Here is an 11,295-nt window from a genome sequence, read left to right as displayed (position 1 = left end):
ATTTATTATCCCAAATCTGTTCATTAAGAACCCTATAATTAGGACACACTTTGCTAGACTTCGGGAAATGCGTGTCGACAACAAAATATTTGTAGGTACCTGCTCAGTTTCGGTAAAAAAATAAGTTTAGGATTCAGTGCTTTGTTTATAAAATTTAGTGTTTGTCCCAATCCGTAAAGCATAATTTGTTTTCCGCGATAATAAAACCAATGTTGCTCGGTCTATTGGCAGGGACGCGACTTTATTCAAACATTGTCGGTATATTACAGGAAAACACGGAAACCCATACGTCGACTATACGATATACATTTCAATTGATTCTATTGTGAACAAGTGTTTGACTACTAACGATCGTTGCTTTATTTTTTAATTATCTCGGAATTGCTCTTCAATGATAAGCAATAAAAAGTTATTTATTTATTAACCGTCTTAATATTTTTCTTGCGTGTGGGATTAGTTGTTAGATCTGATCGATTCTGGTATTGCAAATAGTGCTCTTAGTGGTGCAAAATGTTCAATAAAAAAAGATCTGACTCAAGAAAGAAGAGTGCCAGGTTCTGTAGATTGGACGAATTGGTGTTGCCAAATTCCAAGTTGAAGTTTTGTCCGGACCAACTGCAAAATTTGAACTACATCATTAATAAGAGGTTGCAGCAAAATATATCTACAGGGACAGGTATGAGCACGTATTTTTTAAATTGCACTAAATATTTATTTGTGTTTGTTACACGTGCCTTATATTTTTGATATATTTTTCAATGAATACTAATTAATTTAATCAACATTTTAAAAGCATAATAAAATATTTCTATAGCAATATTCATTGTAATTTATACACAATGAGTAGTATTTACAATAGTGAAATTAAAACTATATAACCCACAAATAGGTTTATTGTACCATAGTTTTCTCCTGTAATTATTTATAGCATTTGTAAATAATCATTAGTACAGTATCCTTACCTAAATCTTGCATACTAGCGCTCTACCTTTCGTCTAATTGTAATAATTCTCGTAAAAATTATATATTCTTCTACAATAATTATCTGGTTGTTCCATCTCGTTTTCGGCTTTTCGGTTTTCCTCGCGGTCTGCCTGATACTGATCTCCATTTGGTGATTTTCTTGATAACTACTTCCGGATCTCTCCTTTTTATATGTCCCATCCATCTGAGTTTCTGAGCCTTGATAAATCTGAGGATGTCTTCTGCTTTCAAGATTTCTATTACTTCGTGATTCATCAGTTTCCTAAATTCATTATTACCTAAGTTTAGTTGGCCTGCTATTCAACGAATACTTTTTCTCCCTGGGATCCTCAATTCTTCCTCGTCTTTTTGTGTCAAGCAGTCAAGCACATTACTTCTAGTTCAGAGAAATAAGGAAAAAAAATATCCTGTTGGTGACACAACCCCCTCCAGGCCGAAACCAAATTTTTTGAGTATTATGGACATCTATAATTATAACCTATATGTTTCCTGCAGCCTATTTTGATGATATACATAGTTATAAAGTTATAAACAAATGAAGATCAAAAAACGTTAAATTTTCGCTTTTTTCGTCTATTATTAAAAAATTAAGCATTTTAAACAAATTTCAGAGTAAGAAACTCATAAATTGTATAAAAAACTTCAATATGGCGTTCGCTGAATATGTCTATTCTTATTGGTTGCTTAGAAAATTGCAAAATAACTCATAAATTTTGAGTTTTTATAAATATTCATAACTTATGTAAAAATTAACTTAAAACCTTCTTGTTACACGAAATGCTGAGACTTCTAGTGCTTAAATCATACCCTAAATTTTAAAGCAATTGGTCAAATAGTTTAAAAGTTATTTAATTTGTTTATCCCAAATTATTTTTTTTTGCAACGCTATAAGTTAGAAAATGTTGAAGTTACAGTAATACTTTGGACAGTTTATGAAAGAAGAAAATTTACACTATTAATTTAATTAAAAAAAATGACAAAAAATTATTCTAAATATTGCAAAATTATTTTGCAAGGACATGTTTATTAAAAAAAGGGGGGGGGCTAACTTCGTCTCTAATTGTCCTAGAACAATTGTTTTTCTTTCTAAATGTGTATAAAAATTCAGTCTTTCTAAATATGAAAATAGTTATTTTCCTAACAAGTGCAGAAAGTCATTCTTTTCCGCACGCGACTGCAGTTTGCCGAACGACGCGAAGCGGGAGTTCGGCAAGCAGTCGAGTGCGGAAAATGAACTTTCTGCAAGAGTTAGGAACAATATTTTTTCTAAGAGTCTTTAAAAAATTACCAAATCTTAATCGATTAATTTAATTAATATGAAAATACATACACAAATTAATTCTTCGACAAGGTTGTCAAAACCAAACTTTCAGGGCCGGTTGTTCGAACGCTAATCAACAATGATCATTATCAAATAATTAATTACTGTCAATGTCAACTTTGTTTGGGTTGTTAAAAACATAATTAATTACAATTCTGAGACTATAATCAATTAATATAACAGTAATTATTAACATAATTAATAATAAATCTCATAATTGTAATTAATTATGTTTTCAGCAACCCAAACAAAGTTGACATTGACAGTTTTTGTGACAGTAATCAAATATTTGATAATGATCATTGTTGATTAGCGTTCGAACAACCGGCCCTCAATATAATTAGTTAGCATGACGACGATCTTGGTTTCCATGACGATGATTCAAAACGACTGTTATTGTCTACCTATTTGACTTTCGAATATTATGTCAAAATAATTTTATTTCATCGAATTGTCGCGTTAATTTCATTAAAACAGGAATACAATAAGATATATTTGAAATAAATTAGTAAATAATATCTAAATATTAGTTTATTGCATGTATTATTTACTTGTATTATATTGCATGTATTAATTAAGGCCATATTAACATATCTAAATTAACACGCGTGCGGAAAAGTAAAAACCGCGTGCGGAAAAGTAACACGCGTGCGGAAAAGTGAAACTTTCTAAACTAAAATGCGTGCGCGAAAGTAGACATTTTTGCACGCTCGTAGAAAAAATAATTTTTCTACGGGTAACGGTTAAAAAGATATTCTAATTGTTTATAAGTAAGCAAAAAATCGACATGATTTGCAAAATAATTTTACACTGTTTAAAATTACTTTTTGTCATATTTTTTAATTGAGTTAATAGTATAAATGTTCTTCTTTCATAAACTGTCCGAAGTGTTACTGTAACCTCATAATTTTCTGACTTATAGTGTTGCAAAAAAATGAATTTGGGATAAACAAATTAAATAACTTTTAAACTATTTGACCAATAGCTTTGAAATTTAAAATATAATTTAAGCACAAGGAGTCTCAGCATTCCATGTAATAGGATGGATCTAACTTAATTTTTACATACGTTATGAACATTGAACATTTATAAAATCTCAAAATTTATGACTTATTTTGCAATTTTCTAAGCAACAAATAAGGATAGACATATTTAGCGTACGCCATATTGAAGTTTTTATATGATTTATGAGTTTCTTTTTCTGAAATTTCTTTTTATTATTAGACATAAAAAGCGAAAATTTACCGTTTTTTGATCTTCCTTTGTTTATAACTATGTATATCATCAAAATCGGCTGCAGGAAACATATAGGTTATTAATATAGATGTCCATACTACCTACTTAAAAAATTTGGTTTCGGCCTGGATGTGTGTGTGTGTTTATGTTTTATTGGCACTGGTTTAAGCAACCAACTGGCCAGTCAATGTGTTTTGAATTCTCTCTTTTACAAAATATATGCTTAGCATCTAAATTTAAAACTATTAGTACTACTGTTTTTTTTTACTCTGTTTTTTTTATTATTTTTTTTATTATATTTTTTAACATTTTTTTTATTACATTTTTTATTTTTTTTTTAGTTTTTTTTTTTTTTTTTTTTTTTTTTTTTGTATATTTTTTTATCGATCGCGCTAAGACCTAAACCCGATTCAACCTCGCGGAGGTTTAGATCTTAGTATCTTTTTATTTTATTTAATTATTTTTTTTTTTATTTTTTTTTTCTTTTTTTCTCAGAGCTTTAATTTTAAACAATTAACATGGTTGTACAAAATTTTATAAACATCTAGATTGTTTGATTGTAAAAGGTATATAAGATTAAAAGGAAATTGTACATTAACTTGAACTAGATTGGCAAAAAAGTTTGATATTTCAATAAAATGTAAAGGACATTCTAATAGCATATGTTGTAGATCAGCTAGCTCTCCACATAAACATTCATCATTATCTACAAGTCCTATTTCTCTTTTGTAGACTGGAGTCAGACAGTGATTACTTCTTATTCGACAAATAGTTTTGATAAAGCCTTTGTTGGAAACTTGATTAAACCATGTCTTGATGGGAAGTGTAGGCTGGATTTTTTTGTAATAATTTCCTTTGTCTGAATTATTGTATTGTTCCTGCCATTTCGTCCGTTTGATAGATCTCATAATAGAAATTATGTCTCCCATAGGAAGTTGATAAGTATGCAGAGTGGATTCCTTCGTTGTTGCTTTTTTAGCCAGATCATCTACTATTTCGTTGTTTTTTATACCAATGTGTGCTTTTATCCAACACAATATTATATTTTTGCCCGATTTCAAAGCTTCACTGTTCATTGCTATGATGTCACTGATGATATAATTTTCTGCAAAATTATGTACATTATATTTCAATGTCTTTACAATGCTTTGGCAGTCTGTAAATATAACATAATTGAGTTCTTTTTGATTAATACATATTTTGTATGCTTCTTTGATTGCAATGAGTTCAGCTGTGAAAATTGTCATTTTATCAGGTAATCTGTTGTTTATTTTTATACTTTTTTGTGGGTAATATATAGCATATCCAACTTTTCCTTCCATTTTTGAACCATCCGTATATAATTTCTGATAACTCCCCCAGTTTTTTTGTACACACTGAAGGTGGTCTATTTTAGTAAGGAAGCCTGTCGCACGAATATTACTTAAATGACAGTTAACTGGAGATAAATAATCTTCATAATTTAGCTTTCGAGACGAGCTTTGTTCAATTTGGTGTATGTCGCCAATGGAATTAGAAACGTTGAGGAAGCTTTCCACAACTAAAAGCAGTTTCTTTTTTTCCCAGTAATAATGAGTTAGGTATGAGGTGGTTAAATGAACAATTTTATTTAATAGCAGTTTATCGTTAACCGCTGTTTTAACTATAAATTTCTCACTTAGGTATTCCCTGCGTAATGAAAGTGGAGGTTCATTAAGCTCACATTCCATGACCAATATAGGTGTGCTACGAAGATAACCAGTGCATAACCTAAGTGCCTTATTTTTGATCCTCTCGATTTTTTGGAGTACAGAGTTTGATGCTGAGCCATAAAAAATAGATCCATAGTCTAAGATTGATCTTATCAAATTTCTGTATAGTAATATTGATATGTTTGGATCAGCTCCCCAGTTACTGACACTTACAGTCTTCATGATATTCATTGCATTTTCCATTCTTCGTAATATGTAATTTGTGTGTTCTTTCCAATTTAATTTGGAGTCTAAAAATACGCCAAGAAATTTTATTGAAGTTTTATAAGGAATACTAGTATTATCAAATTGTAGATGGCTTTGAGGAACATATCGTTTTTTAGTAAAGGTAACAATGGTTGATTTACTCTCTGATATTGTTAAGTTATTATCGGTAGCCCATTTTTTTATAATATTCAATGTCGATTTAAGGTAGTTATTACATCTATCTATTGACTTATTTTCTGCATATATCGCAACATCATCAGCGTACTGTAGGATTTTTATGTGTTGAGGAAGTTTAGTTTCTAAGTCAGCAGTATACAGTATATATAATATAGGACTTAGGATGCTACCCTGAGGTAGTCCCAAAGATGTGTATCGGGAGTTAGATTGATCTCCATTTAATCTAACGTGAACTGCTCGATTAATGTATAAGTTAATGATGTTCCATGTTACTATCTCGGGTATTCCTATTTCCAACATTTTCGCGTATAGTATGTGAAGATTAACGTTGTCGTAAGCCCCTTTTATATCTAAGAACAAAGCACTAACTGCTTTCTTATAAGTAAAGGAACTATAAATGTCTATTAAAAAGTGGCAGAGGCTATCTTGTGTGGATTTACCTTTTCTAAAACCAAACTGACTTCTTGGTAATAGGTCGTTCTTTTCTAGCCAAAATTCCAGACGGTTTTTAATAAGTCTCTCATATGTTTTTAGTATACAGGAAGCCAGACCGATTGGACGGTAAGAATCCCAATTCTTTGATGATTTTCCTGGTTTTAAAACCGGGATAATAGTGTAAACGTGCCAATCGTCAGGAATCTTTATGCGGCGCATCCAAATTTCATTATATATATTTAGTAGTGCAGCCTTACCAATTCTTGAAAGATTTGATAGCATCGAGTAATGGATATTATCGGCACCTGGTGCTGAATTTGAGTTTTTCTTCAACGCAAAGTTTAGTTCAGTGGCAGAAAATGGTTTGACTAGGAAACGGATTGGTTCTGGATAGTCGTACAGAGCATTTAGTTGTAAATCAGGAATTACTAATTCTGCAGACGGCGGTGTGATATTTTGATGGAACTCTTCTATCCACGAAGCTTCCGACAGAATAACAGGGACTTTGTTCTTTGTTTTTCTATTTTTTATTCGGTTAACTTTTGACCATACATCTTTAATAGGGACTGACCTATTTAGGGATCCGACATAATCTCTCCAGCTATTTCTTTTAGTTTGTTTAGTGATCTTCTTGACATGTGCATCATCTTTTTTATACTTAAGTAGGTTTTCATGGTTTGGATTTTCTTTGAATATACAAAAACTTTCCTGTCTTCTTCTGACTGCTTCTTCACATTCTAAATCCCACCAGTATTTTCCTCTGGAAGTCGGTTTTTTTATTTTAAATTTGGGGATGCAGTAGGATGCAGTTGTATTTATATTGTGCAAAATTTGTTCATAAGAATTTATATCTTTAAATTGAGAGAATACATCTTCCGAATACTGTTCATATAATTTCCAGTCGGCATTCTTTAAATTCCACTTTTGTGAATATGGATTATATGTATGAGTTGGTTGATCCTCTAACTCTACTCTTATAGGTGTATGGTCTGAACCAAATAGGTCTTGAAGTGTTTTCCAAGTGATCAGGTGGTTTAAGTCAGGAGTACAAATGGTCAGGTCTATTGCCGATTTCGAGAAGTTCCTAAAGAAAGTAGGAGAGCCATCATTTTTGAATATTAAATTATTATCGTCTATACAGTCCATCAAGATTTTACCTTTCATATCTGTTTGGTTGTCTAGGCCCCAGGCAATGTGGTGAGCATTAAGGTCACCTCCTATTATAAATGGTCTTTCTATAGATGTTATGAAATTGTTCCATTGTTGTAACAATAACTTGGTTCCTGGGGGAACATACATAGATATAAATGTGATAGTATATGACTTAAACTTTATTTTTATTGCTACTTTATTGACGTTTATTAAATCTACTTTCATGGTGACTTCCTCGTAATATAGGTTTGAATTTATTAAAATTGCTGAGCCACCGCCAACAGTTACTGAAAAGCGGTCGTCTCTGACAATATTGTACCCGTGAAAGTTATAATACTTTTCTGGTTTAAATCTAGTTTCTGATAATAATGCGATATCAACTTTCTGGTCTTCTAATAGGTGGATAAGGTTTTCTCTATTAGAGTTAGCCGATCTACAATTCCATTGACAAATTACCAATCTATTCATTATTATATAAGAGAGAACTTAAAACTGATTGAATTGAATTTACTAGAACTGATTTTTCTGGAATTTCAAAATTTTTGTGATTTATATTAGAGATAATACTTGTAACTATATTTGATATTAATTCTGTTAATTCTTTTGATGGTTCATGTATTTTAGATCCTTGTTCTGGATTAAATGTAGATTGATACGAAGAAGAGGTGATAATACCACCAGGTCTGTTGGACATGGGGTTTAACTTTATTATTTTTTGATGTTCCATTGTTACTTGGTCTGGTGAGGAAGAGATAGGTCGTTTGTATTTTGGTGGTTTTATTATTGTATATCTATTTGAAACTGAAGGTAGAGCGAACTGATTGGAAGATGTTTGAGACGTGGACAATTGAGTAAAGGAATATGAAGAGGATGGTGCATTCATATTTGGAGTTTGATGAGAATTTATTGAGGAATTATTGGCTGCTATAGATGCATAAGTTATCTTAGGAAAGAGTTTAATTGTTTCCTTAAAAGATAAGCTGTTTTCAGACATATAATGTTTTATTTTCTTTTGGCGATCAAATTCTGGGCATATCTCCCATTCATTAGTGAAGTGTTCACCTTCACAGGATAGACATTTTTTGTTAAACGATGATAAAGGACAAGAATCGGAAAGGTGAGATTCATGACACTTAAAACAGCGAGGATTACTTTTACACTGCTTACTCATGTGTCCATACCTATAGCAGTGGTAACAGATAATTACCTTTTGCTGGTATTTTTCAACAGTGTGTAAGACATGATTAATCACTACATACTTTGGTATATTCTGGCATTTAAAAGACACAATAACTGATTTTGTTGGATTAAATATTACTTTGTCATCTGCTACTATTTTTCTTGTTATTCGTTTCACATACTCAACCGAGAATTTGCAATGGTGATCAAATTCCTTTATTCTATTTTTAAGATATTCTTCCGATATATCTGAATCTATATCCCTTACTACACCTAGTTTAAACAATTGAAATTTTGGAATGTATGCGGTCAGATTTTTTTGAATAAGGAATTTGGAAGTAACTAAAGCATTTGCGCTACTATAATTTTTAAATGAGACCCTAACTCGGTTGCGTCCGATTGAGTCAATTTTTTTTATATAATTGTCAATTTCTGGATGTAACGTAAATAGGATCTCGCCTATTTTAACAGCGTTTAATTTTCCTGTAAAATTTAAACTGGAGTTTTCAATGAAAATGTAAAAAGGTCCTAAATCAATTTTTTCGTATAAATAAACAGGCCTGGTTTTTTCTGGTTGATCTGAGTTTACTAAAGTATTTTGTTTTTCATTAATATTGTTAAGATTAATACTACTACTTATCTTATTTTGAGGCTGGTTGGGTAGAACTCCATTTAAATCTTGTAAAGCACAGCTACTATCCATCGAATTCTCAATATCAGGCGGTTCGCCTCCACTAGATGACTCCATAGAGGAGTTTTCAAGTAACGTTTAACTTATGAACACTTTCAAAATGTAAACTAAATAAGGAAAAGTTTAACAAAACTAAACAAACTAAATTAGAACGGTATAAATCAAATAATCCGCCAAAAATTAATATTTTTCGGAGAGATTTCCAAATTTAAATTAACTTTGACAATTATTTTGACGTATTTTTTTTTTTGGTTTCGGCCTGGATGGGGATGTGTCACGAGAAAAATTTTATTTCTCTGGACTATTCAGCAACATATGTGATTACTGGTTTAATTGATGCTTTTTAAATTTTCAGTGCAGTATTCTGAGTCAGCTTCGTATCTTTGAGGAGGTTGCTGTATTTCCAATAGGTTCTGTTTCCTACAAAAATTTCTGCTCATTAGTTACTATGCTTCTATCATTCGTTCCATTAATTGAGACCCCAACATATTTAAAGTGTTCTACCTTTTCAAACTCACATTCGCCAATATTTAACCTCATTATATTAACTTATTTTTTCTTGAGTATACTAGAATTCTTGTTTTATTTTGGTTTATTGTAAAACTCCTCTTGGATGCTTCCTTGCACAACTTCGCAAATTCTTCCTCTAAAATGTTTAGGTCTTTAGTAATCAATGTTATTATGTCGTCAGCGTATGCTACAAGTTGCGACGTCGATGTTATATTATTGTACCTTTTATTTCGATAGCTCTTATTGCTCCTTCTTGTTCAGTTCCCTTCCATTCTTGCTTGGAATTGCTCTTCAATGATAAATAATAAAAACTTATTTATTTATTAACCGTCTTAATATTTTACCTGCGAGTGGAATTAGTTGTTAGATCTGATCGGTTTTGGTATTGCAAAAAGCGCTCTTAGTGGTGCAGAATGTTCAATAAAGAAATACCGGAGTCAAGAAAGAAGAGTGCCAGGTTCTGTAGATTGGACGAATTGGTGTTGCCAAATTCCAAATTGAAGTTTTGCCCGGACCAATTGCAAAATTTGAATTACATCATTAATAAGAGGTTGCAGCAAAATATATCTACAGGGACAGGTATGAGGAAGGATTTTTAAATTGAACTAAATATTTATTTGCGTTTATTACACGTGTCTTATATATTTGATAAATATTTCAAAGAATACTAATTAATTTAATCTACATTTTAAAAGCATAGAACGAGAAGGTAGAGATCAAAATAGGTGTGCGACAGGGATTTATACTGTCCCCATTATTATTCAATGCAAAAATATAAAAAGTGTCGAAAACGTCCACTTTTTCCGTAACTCTGGAACCGTTGATTTTATAACAATTATGTATAAACCTTTTTTGTTTTAAATTTTATGTAGAACATTTTTGTATAGAACATTGTTTACGCTAAAGCATAGTTTAAGAAGTATTGACGAAAAACGTAAAAAAACTACTAATTTTCCGACTTCTCCCCCATCTCCCCCCCCAAACCGGACGCTCAAAATGGTGTAACTTTTTACTGAACAACATGTGGACCATATAGAACAATTTGGTTTTGGAGGAAAACTTTTACTTTGGATGTTTGGGTTAGGCCTTTTTTTGGACCAATTATATTATACTACCTCCGTAACCTTGTAGAACATTTTTGTATAGAAGATCGTTCATGCTACACCGCATAGTTTTAGAAGTATTGACGAAAAACGTAAACAACTACGAATTTACCGATTTCTCCCCCCTCTCCCCCAAACCCGACGCTCAAAATGGTGTGACTTTTTTCTGAACATTATGTGGACCATATAGAATAATTTGGTGTTGAAGGATAACTTTCACTTTGGATGTCTGGGTTTGGGTCTAGTTATACCATTCTATTTGGGTTAGGCCTTTTTTGAACCAATTATACTATACTACCTCCGTAACTTTGGAACCGTTCATTTTAGAAGAATTATGCATAGAATCTTTTTTATTTCAAATTTAATGTATAACATTTTGTATGGAAGGTTGTTCATGCCAAACCGCATAATTTTAGAAATATTGAAGAAAAACGTAAAAAAATACGAATTTACCGATTTCTCCCCCCTCTCCCCCAAACCCGACGCTCAAAATGGTGTGAATTTTTTCTGAACATTACATGGACCATATAGAACAATTTGGTGTTGAAG

The 11,295-nt window shown here is 31.4% G+C and overlaps 1 protein-coding gene across 2 annotated transcripts in view; it reads left to right on the top strand.

Annotated features, from left to right (window-relative positions):
• Window positions 1–301: 301 nt before the first annotated feature.
• Window positions 302–11,295, top strand: part of LOC114349380 (uncharacterized) — a 98,936-nt gene continuing 87,942 nt past the window's right edge. Inside the window, exon 1 of one of the 2 annotated variants that reach the window (XM_050657060.1) lies at window positions 302–676. In XM_050657060.1, coding sequence (XP_050513017.1) covers window positions 511–676 — 166 coding nt within the window. In that variant the 5' untranslated portion in view covers window positions 302–510. The remainder of the gene's footprint in view (window positions 677–11,295) is intronic. The other variant, XM_050657055.1, reaches the window with a different exon arrangement.

This window comes from Diabrotica virgifera, chromosome 1, assembly GCF_917563875.1.
Source record: "Diabrotica virgifera virgifera chromosome 1, PGI_DIABVI_V3a".
In the NCBI taxonomy this organism is placed as follows: Eukaryota; Metazoa; Arthropoda; class Insecta; order Coleoptera; family Chrysomelidae; genus Diabrotica; species Diabrotica virgifera.
This window is presented reverse-complemented; position numbering and strand designations above follow the sequence as displayed.